The sequence below is a fragment of the Nicotiana tomentosiformis genome, chromosome 4 (genome assembly GCF_000390325.3).
Source record: "Nicotiana tomentosiformis chromosome 4, ASM39032v3, whole genome shotgun sequence".
Lineage (NCBI taxonomy): Eukaryota > Viridiplantae > Streptophyta > Magnoliopsida > Solanales > Solanaceae > Nicotiana > Nicotiana tomentosiformis.
In genome coordinates, this window is record NC_090815.1 from 118,871,642 (window position 1) to 118,887,225 (window position 15,584).

Here is a 15,584-nt window from a genome sequence, read left to right on the forward strand (position 1 = left end):
TTCTCTTCGGTTCGAAGAGATTCGGGGAGAGCCCCTTCAAACATATCCCCATCCGTTGGCTTCGATGAGAAGCATCTTCGATCTCCAATAACTCGGGGACTCTGCCCGAATCTTTCTCTGATATATCCTCAGTTCGAGACGGAGCCTTATGAATCACCATCGACCTAGCTGCCTGGGGAATGTCGGTGGTCTTCTTCATTCGGGCCGCCAGCGCGGACCCATCTTTTTCTTCTTCTTCTTCGTCTTCATCCCTTAGACTCAGAACTGATTCTACGGTCAAAGGAATGGTGTTCTTGTTCGACTTACGAGCCGTCCTCTTCTTCGGTTTTGGATCTTCGGGAACGGAGGCTCTTTTCCTCTTATTATCTTTCACCGGCTTTGGGACAGAGGCTAAAGCCTCTAACGAGGGCCTCAAAACTGCATCTTTGTCCACACCTACATATGGGAAATTTTATTAAAGTGTATGGAAAGCATTGTGTTCGAACTACCAAAAAAATACGAGAAAGGGGGCTCACCATGATTTTTGGCCTCCCATCGACCCTTTGACAAGTCATGCCATGAGCGCTCGGCGTATGCGGAGGTCGAAACCAGATCCCGTACTCAGTTCTTGAGATCGGGATCTGCGTCGGGCATCCAGGGAACCGCTGCATCACAAAAGGGGGATATCGGTGAGAAAAGAAATGAAAGGACAAAATAGTAGGATATAACAGCAAGAATTACACTTACGCTTCATGTTCCACTCCTCGGAAAAAAGGCATCTTTTCAGTCAGAATCAGGTCCGAAGTCCTTACTCAAACGAACCTCCTCATCCAGCCTCGATTCCTTTCCTCGTCTATGCTCGAGAACAGAGCCTTGGTAGCTCGACTTTGAAGTTTTATTAATCCTCCTCGAAAAAGGCGATGACGGTACAATCAAATGAGATGATCGAGGGTGAAAGGCATCCCCTCGATTTTGTTCACAAAGTATCAGATCAAAATAACGATCCGCCAAAACGAAATATGGATCTGGCCTAGGGTTATTAGATATTTACGACAAAAATCTATGATAAGAGGGTCGAGGGGACCTAACGTGAAAGGGTAAGTATACACACTTAAAAATCCTTTCACGTGAGTAGTAATATCCTATTCGGGAGACGACACTACCACTTCTTTGTTCCCTCAGTTACAATCTTTTTTTATCTGCTCGATGTACCCTCCGGTTATCGAACAAATATATCTCGATACGGGCTCATATCGGCCAGGAACCAGCGAACCTTTATCGAGTTTGAAATCGGAGGTTAGAACACACGCCGCTGGAATGCACTCCTCAGGCCGTGGATCCACCGGTGTTTTGTCGGCAGCAGATTGAGAAGAAGAAGCTTTTTCTTTTTGGGGGACAGTTTTTGATGTCTTCACCAATTTTGAATTTAAAGAAGGTGACAAAGATTTGGTGGTTTAGAAGAGGAATTTTGCAAAGAAGAATCACAGGTTTGCAAATAAACTCAGAGGATACGAAAAAGAACTTTTGGAAATTTGGAAGATTGAAGATGTAAAAGTGGTAAATGGTAAAAGGAAGGGCTATTTATAGATTAAAGCAATGCCGGTTCAGTATCAACGGTGGCCGACTACCGTCTGACATGCATTAAATGCCTTGAAAAACTAAATCGACAGGACAACTATCACATGCGTCATGATCAAGCCCAATGTGAACGTCACCTTATAGTCCAATCGAGCCATTGAGAAATCATATCGTTTCTCACCATATCCTTCCCGAGAAACGAGGGGACTATCTGTATACGGTCGAAATAGATTTCGGCTTTCGTACGATTGATCGAGGTCGAAACATAATGGATCGAAGAAAGACTTCGTAATATCGAGATGGCTTCCGAAGATGGTACAAACAAGCTTCAGATTTCGTGTATAGGTCAAATACCGAGTTCGAAGTCATTATCGAGCTCGGGTTCGAATCGAACTATGATGAGATGATATCGAGCTTAAGGGGCAAAGGCCAACCGGGACCGAGTCCGAATCATCACCTGATTCCGAGTCCATATCGAGTTCTAGAAGCAATACCGACCAGCACCGAGGTCGATCGAGCTCGAGCTCACAGACAAGAGCCATTGCAAACACACTAAGGGAGAGAATCTCGGCGGAAATTAGGAAAAAACTGATTTATCATGGGTCCTCCACTATGTATTTTTAATTATATCTAAAATGGGATCTTTCACTATAAAGAGGATGGCTATATTTCTGTAGAAGACAGTTTTTTGCTTACATTGTAATTCAAGCACCATATTCTCCTATATTCAAAGATTATCCTTGTAAGCTTCATTAATTGATTCATTGTGCTTGGTCCTAAAAATCATCTTCTTTCCAACCTTGTTTATTTTGTATTCTTTCCAACCCATATTTGATATTTCTATTTATCCTTACGATTTGTATCAAGTTATACTACATATCCTTAGATCTACGTACAAATTCAACTCCTATACATTTTTCGGGTAAACAGAGCTATATATTTTGCTTTTTCTCGGTTATTTTGCTTCAAAGTAAAATAATGATTCCACCGCTAAACGCAAGTGCAACTTGAAGGATATAATGGAATGAAATTATATTTTAACTAATAACAAATTATATACAATAATTAATGGACATTGAATTCAATCACGCGAATGATTTTTGATCTGTACTTATGCCGAGTGGCGCTCCATACCCCATAATTTTAATACCACAACTCAAACTGTCAAACACAGTAATAATTTTAATTTTACAGCATTTTATATTGAAACTCAAAATTTATGCGTAGTTATACTCATATTACATTAATTGAGTTTTATGCAACAAACTAAATCGTGGGAGGGAGTATTAATTAATTAATTATAGCATCATGCCGGTTTAACTTTCTTTTTGTAACCAAAGGACCCTCTTATCATAAAAGTAGAGCTACCACATGTTCAATTTTTTGTTTAAAAAATATTTGAAGGCTTACTTCTTTTAATTTAATTCTAGAAAGATTGATGCTTCTATATTTGAAAATAATTAATTTTATACTTTCGTGTCGTTTTACCTTTAAGAAGAATAATAAGTAAATGTGTACATTCCGATCCTTCTACGCGCCACCACCACCTCCTCCTTCGCCTTCACGTCACTTCCAGCTTCAATTTTCAACAATTTGCTCAAAATTGACGACAAAAGCAAACGATTTTGATATAAATATTATGGAATATTTAAGATCATACATTTTAAATTTTTTTTAAACTCCGTACATATTCAAAGAATATCATTAAAATAAAACTAAGATAACATGTAATTATTCTCTCTTTCATTTGTTTATTTTTTGTCTTTTGATAGTTTTCTAGGTGTAATTTTTTTTCCTCTACTTTGAGGTGGTATATTCCAAAATCCAACTGCACAAGTTGCTTCAAAAAGATGACAAAAACAAAAAAAGAATTGCTTCAAAAACAATACTATAAAATAAAATAAAACTGTACCAGTTGAAACCCTAATCCGAAAAAGCCAATCCAACCGTCAAAATTCAAAATTTCAAACTCGCGCTCCTCACACTTTTCACAAATCACAATCTCCGTTACTCCTTCCACCTTTCATTTTCGCTTTCCCATTTAACTCTGAATCAACCCCATCAAACGCTCCCCAAATTTCGTTTATTCAGAAAAATGGGTGCTAATCACAGCCGTGAAGATCTGGAGCTTTCCGACTCTGAATCGGAATCCGAATACTGTTCTGAGTCTCGGCAAAGAGAAGACGACGAAGAAGATAACTACTACTCTGACGCCAAAACGACGCCGTCTTCTATTGACAGCAAACAGAATCCTCAAACCCCATCCTCTTTAGACGACGTTGAAGCTAAGCTCAAAGCCCTAAAGCTCAAATACAATACTCCTCATGCTAAGGCCAACAACCCTACCGATAAAAATGCCGTTAAACTTTACCAACACGTCGGATTCAACACCACCAATTCTAAATGGGTCGTTTCTGATAAGGTCACGACTTATTTGTTCGTCAAATTGGGTAGCGGTGATGAGTCTGATGATGAAAATGAGGAGAATAGTTTTTGGGCTTTGCAAATTGGGTCCAAAATTAAGGTTAAGGTTGATGAGAATTTGCAATTAAAGGCTTTTAAGGACCAAAAGAGAGTGGATTTTGTTGCAAATGGCGTTTGGGCTGTGAAATTCTTTGCTGAAGAAGAGTACAATGCGTTTGTTGATAAGTATCAGAGCTGTTTGTTTGAGAATACTTATGGGTATGAAGCAAATGATGAGAATAGAGTTAAGGTTTATGGTAAGGACTTTATCGGATGGGCGAAACCCGAAGCTGCAGATGATTCGATGTGGGAGGATGCAGGGGATAGTTTTAAGAGCCCCGAGAAGACGCCTTTGAGGGTTAACCATGACTTACGGGAGGAGTTTGAGGAGGCGTCGGTTAATGGAGGAGCTATTCAGAGCTTAGCATTAGGTGCATTGGATAATAGTTTTCTTATTAGCGATTCGGGTATTCAGGTTGTGAGGAATTACAATCATGGGATAAGTGGAAAAGGCGTTTATGTGAATTTCGATAAGGAAAGGTCTAGTACTGTAGCTCATTCGACTCCTAGGAAAGCTTTACTGTTAAGAGCTGAGACTAATATGCTTCTCATGAGTCCCGTGACCGATAAGAAGCCTCACTCTAAGGGATTACATCAGTTTGATATCGAGACAGGGAAGGTTGTTAGCGAGTGGAAGTTTGAGAAAGATGGAACTGATATCTCAATGAGGGATATTACTAATGATAGCAAAGGAGCTCAGATGGATCCCTCGGGGTCGACTTTCTTAGGTTTAGATGATAACAGGTTGTGTAGGTGGGATATGCGTGATCGACATGGGATGGTTCAGAATCTTGTCAATGAAAGTACTCCTGTGTTGAATTGGACTCAAGGGCATCAGTTTTCTAGGGGAACTAACTTTCAGTGCTTTGCTACTACTGGTGATGGATCAATCGTTGTTGGTTCACTTGATGGAAAGATTAGATTATACTCGAGCAGTTCAATGAGAATGGCTAAGACAGCTTTTCCGGGGCTTGGTTCTCCTATCACTCATGTGGATGTTACCTATGATGGGAAGTGGATACTGGGGACAACTGATACTTACTTGGTATTGATATGCACCTTGTTTGTTGACAAGAACGGAAGTACTAAGACAGGTTTTGCCGGTCGCATGGGGAACAAGATTTCGGCTCCCAGATTGTTGAAGCTAAACCCTCTCGATTCACATATGGCTGGAGCGAACAAGTTTCGCAATGCTCAATTTTCATGGGTATGAGTTCTCTCTTCTTCTACCCCTTTTTGCGTTTATTTGTAGCTATATATGCAACTTATATTTTGACTGTCAAGCTTATTTCTCTTCCTTCATAGTTCGTACATTAAAAATTTTGCATAGTTATTTCCTTGTGACGTGCTTTAACGTGTTTTTGATATCCATATTAAGTGTCCAAGTTTTTTTTGAATTGATAATGTTTGTATATGTTAATAAAGTCAGTACATAGGTTGCACTGGAAACCATATTTACAGGTAAATGCTAGCTGGATGTGCTAGTGTGCAATCCTAGCAAGATCCTAGTATGTCTAAGATTGACAGTGTATCTTCTGTGTAAATCTGTTTACACCAAAAACAAAAAAGAAGAATACAATTGAGTTTGATCTTCTGCACTGAGTTGCTTATGTATTCAAAACATCTAGCATTCCTTTCTTTCCAAACTGTCCACCAGATGCATGCTGGGACAGTCCTCCATCTATCTCTGTTAGTTGCTTCAGCTCCAGCTTCTTCCCAACTAAAAAGAACTTCAGTGATCCTGCAGGGCATTGTCCATGAAATACCCCTTAGACTAATAAAAATATTCCATAGTTGGCCTGTTATCTTGCAGTGTAGAAATAGATGGCTAACTGTCTCAGCATTTTCCCCACATAGAAAGCATCTTGAACACAAAAAGATTCCTCTCTTTATGAGATTATCCTGGGTTAAGACAGCCTCCTTTGCTACTAGCCAAGTGAAATAAGCTACCTTATAGGGAATCTTGGTTCTCCATATATGCTTCCATGGCCAATCATTTATCTATAGATCACTTTGATTCAAAATCTTATATGCTGCCTTCACCTGATAGACCCCTCTGTTGTGCTCTGCCACCAAAGTGTCCAAGTTTTCCTTTTCTGTCTTATAGTAATACAACTCCAGGATCATGTGTGATGTATTTTATCTTCTGCACTAATATAAATTGCAATTTGAGATCCACCACATTTGATTTGGACATGCTTTTAGAATTCCTATCAAATAATTGAGAGTTTGGTTTTGACGAGATTTTGCACCGATCATTCTTTTTCTAGGCTATTTGTCTTTTTTTTTTTTGGATAACCGTGGTGTTCGGGCCAGCTTAGGCGTACCTCGACTAATTCCACGTGATACTTGCCATCGCCCACCAGCAACAGGTACCAGGTAATTCTATCCACCAAGGCTGGGATAGATGGGAAGAAATTTCCTAGTGTTTTTTTGCCTCCGTTGGGATTTGAACCCGAGACCTTATGGTTCTCATCCACTTCATTGGCCACTAGGCCACACCCTTGGGTGCTAGACCAATTGTTCTTGATGATCTTTAGCTGATAAGTTTTGTTCAACTAGAGTCTGCTTTAGATGGTTCATACATTATGTTGGACTGGATATAAATAATTTAGATTTTAGACTATGAAGTTCTTTTGCTCTATCAACTTCATATGTTGATGTTAAAAACTCAAAATAGGGAGAGGAAAAGGATGAAACAAAACTACCTCATCATACGAGGAGTTATGCTCTTAAATCTCAGACTGATGTCACTTGGTTGGGGAGAGGTAGCATACTTGATTTAGCATCTTAGATCCAAGTTCAAAAAAATGAGGAAGCCTAAACTGCAGCTTAGAGACAATAAGTTATGTAGGGAATATAAATATCTCATGAAATTGACATTCCTCATAGTTTACAGGACAATTCCACATTTTCCTGGAAAGCTATATCCAAAAACATAAAATATGCACCCCTCCCATTAGGACATACTCCCTTGAGCCGATTTTATGCAGAATGCATACCATTTTACCATTTGAAATGGTTGTTGAACTCCTATAAGTGTTAATGTTTGCAAAAGGATAAAAAAAATTAGAATTCATTGTACAATTCAACTTATGCTGACATGTAATCTCTTCTCCATTTTAAAAAAAATCAACTTATGCGGACATTTACTGTTTTATATATTACACAACTTAATACAAATTTCAGAAATCAATTTATTTACTTACTTTATCACTACCATAATAATAGGATATTCGTGGATAATTTCTGAATCTTAATGCTTAAACTGTCAAACTATGGCACATAAAGTGAGTGGGAGTGTTAACTATAAAGTTCACCAGTTTTCTACTCCTGGACCTTCTTTTTGGTTTTCTTTTTTTTTTTTCCTGAGATTGATGGTTAGTCAGATTACGCCAAAAGGGTATGACCATGTTAAGATTTGCAAAGTTCATGCCACTGGAGTGAATCAAAAGCTAATCAGCCTAGGAAATTATGAACTAGTAATATTCAGTATCTTATGCTGAAGATATTAGTTGACTTGGTTTGCCTCATCCTCGATTCTACTTAGCCCCTTCTTCTCATGCATGTCAACCACTCAATCGACTCATAGCTCTTGTTTATGTATTGGAAACTATAACCATGTGTATCTTCTGAATCGGGATAGAAACAACTCACATGCTTGCTGAAACAAGAAAACCAAAATTAAAACAGAGTATTTTTATCATTGAAAGTTTGTGGTCATGGAGGAGATCTCATTACAATGCTGTAAGTGCATGTGGTGTCTACTGCTCTGTTGCTGGAGCTCCTTCAGTATATGTATGGGACCGGTTGTCTTTTCATCTGGAGTCTTATATGCGTTGTGGGATGAAGAATTTGCCAGTTTGTATATATTGCTTTTTTTGTCTTACCCTATTATCCCTTTTCAAGTAAATCCTGCTAGCATTTGTTCATATAAATTGGGGATTGTCTAGTTAATTCTGTAGTCCTCCGATACTCATCTTCTTAATGTGAAATATTTTAGGTCACTGAGAATGGGAAGCAGGAGCGCCACCTTGTTGCAACTGTTGGGAAGTTCAGTGTGATATGGAATTTTCAACAGGTGAAGGATAGTTCTCATGGGTGTTACCAGAATCAGGTGGGGTTGAAGAGCTGCTATTGTTACAAGATAGTTTTAAGAGATGACTCTATCGTAGAAAGTCGATTCATGCATGACAAATTTGCTGTAACGGACTCTCCTGAAGCACCCTTGGTGGTAGCAACACCCCTGAAAGTTAGCTCATTCAGCATCTCTAGCAGGAGATTACAAATTTGAACAGAGTCAATTTGTTCATATGTGCAACTTATTAGGTATATCTGGACCAGAATTAGTGTCCCTCGCACTAATTGCATATCTGCAAGCCATTTAAAAACTGACGTCAAGTACAATGTATTACTTTAATTTGAAGACCTGCAAAAGCTGTCTTCCAATTTCTAGGTATCCCCAGTGTATTGTTGTAATAACTGAAAGGAGCGGATCCCTCTTAATGATTTCCGGTGATTTGCATTATTGCTGTTTTCTTTGGACACATCCCTTCAGATATGAAACTATTAGGCTATTTTAGTATTGTTGATGCTATATGATTACTTTGTGAGGTATTCCTTATGCACTTTCCCGGACTTTGTTACAATTTGACTGCAAAGAACCTGTGGCTGAGAAGAGAGACTGAGCCCCTTCTATCTTATTTGTAATGCTAAGTAGCCAACTTCTGTGTATCATTTGAATTATGATCATTTGCTTTTGCCTCATGACCAGTGCCCCCCAGTTGGGTTTGTTGTGAGAAGATGATAGGATAAGACACGGACATTGTAGTGGAAAGTAGCTTCCAAATTGTTCCTCTGGCTGTATAAAGCACTGATATCGGCCTGATAAAAGAGGACATTCGTTAAAGCTATGCAGAAGCAATAGATTCAAGCTTTGCGAAGGCCAACATGACTTTCATTTGGGGCAATTTTTTCAGAGATTAAAAACGGTTTAATCAGCTGGTCCTCTTTTTTCATTAAGTTTCAAAGTACTGATTCATTCTCATAACCTCTTAGGACGTTAAAGAAAATTTAACGCAATTAAGACTAGATGGCATAAAGTAGAGGAAATGGATGCAAGCAGGCAATGATAGGCTGATTGTAAAGTAAAAAACTTCTGATGATGGTATGCAGTTTAATGGCTTTCAACAACAACAACAAACCCAGTTTGATCCCATAAATGGGGTCTGGGGAGGGCAGTGTGTTCGCAGATCTTACCCCTACCTCATAGAGATAGAGAGGCTGTTTCCGATAGACCCTCGGAATTTAATGCCTTTCAAATGATGCAAATTACTCACTCAATCTTTCATTATTCTGTACAAACCAGTCAAATAAGAAATAGAAGCCCACAAATGAGCTTAACTTATCAAATCCTGCCAGCTTCTTGGATATTTGATGGACTACACTATTTAATTACAGAATCACCTAGTTGATGTTACAGCCAAACCAATAACAAGCTTATTCTCCTATAAAATGCTATCAATCGAGTGAATGAGAATTAATTTAATATTGTACATATAAAAGAATACTCAGTATGTACATATCGTGAAAGATTACCCTTCCGCTTTATCAACTGACACAAACAGCCAAAAAAATTGGAGAAATAATTGTTAAAAATGACAAGATATAGTAAATGCAGAAAGCATCAGGCAGACTTATTGGCCTGTGCTTTCCTTCTGCCTAGAAACATGAAGATCCTTGGGAAGAAGGACCTCTTCTTTTTCCTTGGAATCTTCACATCTGGAGATGAATCAGCTTCGGTGCTGCTTGCTAGCGCTTGGGCTTTCGGACTTGTGCTGTTATGAGAAGCAGCAGCCTCTGGTGCACTTTCAGAGGTTTTTGATTCTTTACTCTCCTCAACGCTCATTCTTGGGCTCCCTGTTGTAGGTGGAATGGATTCACCAGCTTTCCGTCTTTGCTCATGATCTGCTCTCCATTTCCTTAGCTCTTGCTCTACAGCCAACTTCCCTTCCTTGGCTTTCTCGGCCTTCTGCAATGCAACTTCTAGAGCTTCCTTTCTTTCAGTTATCTCGTGATTAACCTCCTCCAGCCTGTTTAGACTTCTCAGCTCCGACTCCTTGGCTACATCTATTTGGCTAATAGCAGCAGTCACCTTCATGTTAGCTTGCGCCTCCGCCTCATGCGCCTGCTTGCTGAGCTCAAAATACTCCTCCACAGAAAGAGTTACTCCAGCTGGCTCCTCATCATTGGTTCTACTTCTTTGAGCTGATTCACTCTCCTCCAGAGCAGTGATAGCTGCTAGTGCCAACTTCTCTCCAGCTTTCGCAGCCTCTATCTCCTTCTTTACTGCAAGTAATCTACTTTCTATGGTACTTGCTCCAGCCTTTGCCTGCTCAGCTTCTTTCTTTGCCTTATTCAGATCTTCACGTGCCATTTGAGCAAGTGATTTTGCATGATCAGCTTCTTGGGCTGCCTCTTGAAGTTGCTTGGGAAGCTCTACCATCTTCTCTCTTGCTTCTTTTTCCTTCATCTGTGTAAGAGCAATCTCTGACTTTGTCCTGCTCAACTCAGCTTCAAGAGATGCAACGGCAACAGATGCTATTCCTTCTCTCTGTCGGATCACGGCTAGTTCTGATTTTTCCTTTTCCAATTCTGCCTTCAATGAAGTTGCTGCCACCTTCAAGAAATTTACTTCAGTCGTAGCTTTCTCGATGTTGAGTTTCACTTCTTCTAGTTCCCTTTTAGCTGTGGCCACTGCTGCTTGTATCTCCACATGAGTTCTTTTCTCTGGCACCGACAAATCACTGCCGTTCGGGTTTCCTTCTTCATCCGTCTCCTGCTTCGACTTTGATTCCATATAAGCAGCTAACTCAGCTTTGAGATCCTGTAGCAAAGCTGAAGCAGTATCTAGTTTTCCTCGCAGATCGTTTGCAGACAGAATTTGCTGGTTTAGCTTGTCAAGCTCCTCTTCAGCCTGCTTCAGTTCTTTCTCCCAGATTAGAGCATCTTGCTCGCTTGCCGCAGCCACTCCAATTCTGTGTTCCTCAGCTTCTAGATGTGCAGCATGTGCAGCCTCTAAAGATTCCTTTGCAGTGATGAGCTCAATAGTTAAATTCTCCAATGTCTTGTCAACTTCTTTCGAAGCAGAGACTGCTTCCTCTGCTCTTTTCACCGCACCATCTTTCTCAGACACTAATAAAGCGTAGTCTTTTCGAAGATCTTCTAACTCAGAATTTACAGTCTTTAGCTCAGAAACTGCAGCTGCATGCCTAGCCCTAGCAACTTCAAGCTGTGCTTTGGCTGCAATACTAACCTCATTACCGATCCCCTGCTCCATCTCCTCTACCCGAAGCTTGGCAAGTTCTGAATCCTGTTTTGCTTGTTGCTCTTCTTTTTGTGCTCTCTCCAGGTTCAGCTTCAATTCTTCTATAAGTCTCTTAGTGCTATCTAGTTCCTTTAAAACTAGCACTTTTGCATCTTCAGCAGCCTGAGACTGTTTTTTATAAAATGGGATCTCCTCTTGTACTTTTGCTAGTTCTTGTTCAACAAGTTGCCGTCTCTGCATTAGCCAGGGGGGAAAGAATTTTAATAGTCAGGGGATAAAAACATCAAATTGTGAGATTAATGGGAGATTTAGCCAGGGGGAAAGATAGTAGTGTTCTTTGCAGATGCAAATACGAAGTGATTAGAATTATAAAGTGGTTATGAAATCTCTGACAGGAAAGTGGCTATCAGAAAAAATAAAAAATCAAACAGTATATATCTACCTCCACAGTCTGTACACGATGAGCCTTCCAGTCGACGATCCCTCCAAACTTGGAAACTGCCTGCTTAACAGATTCAATTGGTGCTGCTGTGTCGATGTGGCCTTTGTTTATGTCAGATTTTTCAGGATGCTTAGGACTAGCAATGGGTACTGAGGTCCTCGCTGTGAAAGTGGAAGCCTTAGCTAACGGGCGACCAATATTATCTGGTGACAGTATGTGATTGTTATTTTCAGGTGTCCTCACTTGAGTTGATAAAAGAGAAGACTCGTCCTCATTAATGTGGGTACTGCTAGGAGAATTATCTGGTTGATGACGCGGTGAAGCATTATTTGGTCCTGCTTCTGAATGATGAGATTGTACATGTTCAGAAGATCCCTTTTCTATTTCTGAATTATTAGATTGAATACGTTCAGAAGATTCCTTTTTGTTTTCCTCTTTTAGGGGAGATGTCTCTGAATTCACGGCTAATATTGATGAAGAATCTTGCTCAGCTGTTGGTCCATCAGATGAATCATTTGGTTGGTTATGAACCTTACCACTAGCACCCATGCCCAATGCTGGCTCCAACATTTCACTTGGTTTTGCATCCAATGTGGATGACACATTGGATTCTCCGAGAGCTGTTGTATTTCTATTTGCAGAAGGGTCTGCTTTCAGATCCTGTATTAATTGAGGTGAGGCTTCCGGCTCAACCGTAGGTGTACCAGAAGCCATTTGAGGAGTTCCTGTTTCTGAAGTGTTACTCACTCCATCAGATTTAATGGGGGTGTCCGACATTAAATTTCCTTCTGGAGAGGTCTGACTTTCTTGCAGTAATAAGCTGCGAGAGGCCTCTTTTAAATGCTCTGAAGCATCCACGGCTGCTTCCTGAATTTTAGAGTTTTCTTTTTCACTTGTATGTTGACTTGTTTGAGCTGCATTAAGTGATTGATCCTCGTTCGGAGAGGAGACCTTCGGTTCATGAGATGATTCTGGAGGAGCACTTTCCTTCCTCTCTTTAGCATCTTCCATTCTTAATTAAGAACAAAAAAAAAACCAAGTGGGACCTACAAATCAAATAATCAATGAATAAGTTAGGAGATACAGACTTGTCTTAATTTTACAGACATGACATGCAAAATATATCATCAGGAGGTGAAATATAGTTGAGAACTGGTTTTGCTTTAGGACCAACTAGAGGAATGTAAACTGAAGAGGTGAAACCAATTCGAAGATCACCTATTCTATAGCATCCATGGTAAATATGACCATTTTCTCAATTAAGGAATATGATACAAACAACAACAACAACTGCACCTTACTCCCAAGTAAGTTGGTGTTGACTATATGAATCCTCTTTGAGACGATGACTCCATTTAAACTCATCTCAAGCCAATATTATATAAAATAAAAATAAAAAGTACAAGAAGTTATCTATATTTTCTACGGGCATATAAATCTCTGACAAGGCTAAAAGACTCCTAGAAAGTATTAGGATCCAAAGCAAACGTACTCCCAAAATCTAGAGGAAAAATTAAAGAAAGACCTTTTTTACGACTACCTCAGCCTTCCTCCTATAACCAAACTTGCGACCATCTATATTTTGCAAATTAAATCCATCTATGCTAAGAATAGGATTACCCCATTTTCAAACAGCTTCAAATTTGATTTAACCTATATCAGAAAATACATCTTTTATTGGGATACGAACCAGTGATTTTAGGTCTATCTTGTCCCCTTTAGCACTTTCACTCACCATGGATTCACACATACGAACCGGTGCATCTACAAACCATGTTAGGATAAAAACTGTTTTTTAAAATTTAGACTTCTAAATTATTCATAGAATCTGCAATATCTTCGATTTAAACCATCACGTTAGGCCATGATTGACCAAGATAAATAAACTTCCATCTTGAAAACAATGTGTAGGTGGAACTGGATATTTTGCCTGAGGCTTAAATACAACGGATTTCAATAACTGAAACAACACTGCATAACCAAAAAATTGAATAAAATTTCATGTTTGGCTATATGTTCGACAGCATGCAGCCTCATCTAATCGAGCTGATCACAGCATCCTATGACATATTGCCAGATGACAGACTTAACCAATGTCTGTCCAATAAGCCAAAACCAGCCAACTCTTCAAACTAAATCGATCAATCAATCAGCTAGTCCACAATCTCTAGCTCACCTATATGAACCTCTAGAGCCAGGCCCAACGCGTGTCTAATTACCTCGACCTTCCTTCTTTACCGAAATTGGAACTAGCTCTATCTTGCAAATCTATGCTAAAGAAAGGGAATTATCCTATTTTCAAACAGCTTCAAATTTGATTCTTTTATGGAAAATACAACTTTCTATTGGGATAAAACCTTCAAAATGAAAATGAGGAATCATCAAAGAGGGATGTCGAGCTAATCAATATACCCCCACGAACATAAATCTCCCAAATCCATTAAAACAAGAAAACAATTTGGAATCAATTATAGAAATTATCTCAGCTAAACACATTCTTGCTTGAATACAAATTTGAAAACCAAACTACAGAATCTCCATCTTAGGCTTCATTTACATCTAACCCTTTCTGGGGTACCCAAAGATTGCTCCTTTAATACCAAACACATCATAGGAGAAAACAGGAAACCAATGTGGCACTCAAGTTTATAAATAATCCCAGCTAAACACATTTCTTTGATTAAATAGGAGTTCAAAAACCAAACTACAGAATCTCATCCTAGGCTTCAATTACATCTTATACCTTCTGGGGTATCCAAAGATTGCTCTTTTATTACCAAATACATCATAGGAGAAAAAAATGATTAAACATTAAATACAAACAAACAATCAAGAAACATAATCATGTCTTAATGGCAGATTAGCAGATAAAACTCATGAATATTAGCTGATTAAAAACCAACCATAAAAGGAAAAACAAACAAATAAAAGAATAGAAAGAGAGGAAGATTACCAAGAATCGAAAGGAAATGCAAACAGAGAAGTCAAAAATGGAAGACACTATAAAATGATGTCTATTTCTCTTTCCCTCTCCCTCAATGTGTATTCTCCGGAAAAAGAGAAATAAATAAAAAGATACACAAAAATATAGGGTCCAAAATTCACTGTAAAACAAAAAGAAATGAAAAAGGGCGAAGTGTTCCTTACAAAAGGAATAAAAAATAGATTTGAGTGAGGAGAGGAGGTCACTGTAACACGTGGGTGGAGCCTGTCCCTCTTGTTTTTGTGTTCCCTCAAAAAAACTTTTTTTCCCTCAAAATTCTGTCTTCCTTTTTTCTTTTTCTTTTTCTTTTTGTCTTTTCACCTTTTTAAGTAAGATTGAGTCGTAAATAATTGGAGGGTAGATGACACGGTGTACGAAACTTTACACCTAATGATGTAATGTGAAACTTCAAATCTCCATTCCGGCCCCTACCTTCTATATTAAATATATTGATTATAAATAAGTTACAACCTCTAATCATTTTTCATTTTTTTTTTATTTATCACCTTAAAAAGTAAATATATACATATTGTTTTATTAAATCCTATACAAGTGCGTATATTATCGCATTTTAATTTCTACTAATATTTTTTTACATGACATTTTTAAAAATATCAAAAATTAATCAAATCATACTATCGAAGAAAAATCGAGAGTAACTAGGATGATGTTGAAAAGTCTAATTTTAGTTATATAAAATAGAGTAATCGAAAAATTGGTAAAGTACAAGTAAATAAATAATTGTATTTGCC

The 15,584-nt window shown here is 38.6% G+C and overlaps 2 protein-coding genes across 2 annotated transcripts; one reads left to right on the plus strand and one right to left on the minus strand.

The window, feature by feature from the left end:
• Positions 1 to 3,506: 3,506 nt before the first annotated feature.
• Positions 3,507 to 8,672, plus strand: LOC104106973 (protein CYPRO4-like). Its single transcript, XM_009615647.4, has 2 exons — positions 3,507 to 5,287; positions 8,084 to 8,672. The coding sequence occupies exons 1-2, from the start codon at positions 3,653 to 3,655 to the stop codon at positions 8,372 to 8,374; spliced, it is 1,926 nt and encodes a 641-aa protein (XP_009613942.1). The 5' UTR covers positions 3,507 to 3,652; the 3' UTR covers positions 8,375 to 8,672.
• A 937-nt stretch (positions 8,673 to 9,609) lies between these two features.
• Positions 9,610 to 14,982, minus strand: LOC104106972 (protein WEAK CHLOROPLAST MOVEMENT UNDER BLUE LIGHT 1-like). The gene is made up of 3 exons (XM_009615646.4): positions 14,803 to 14,982; positions 11,850 to 12,895; positions 9,610 to 11,641 (listed from the first exon to the last, which is right to left on the minus strand). The coding sequence occupies exons 2-3, from the start codon at positions 12,858 to 12,860 to the stop codon at positions 9,767 to 9,769; spliced, it is 2,886 nt and encodes a 961-aa protein (XP_009613941.1). The 5' UTR covers positions 12,861 to 12,895; positions 14,803 to 14,982; the 3' UTR covers positions 9,610 to 9,766.
• Positions 14,983 to 15,584: the final 602 nt, after the last annotated feature.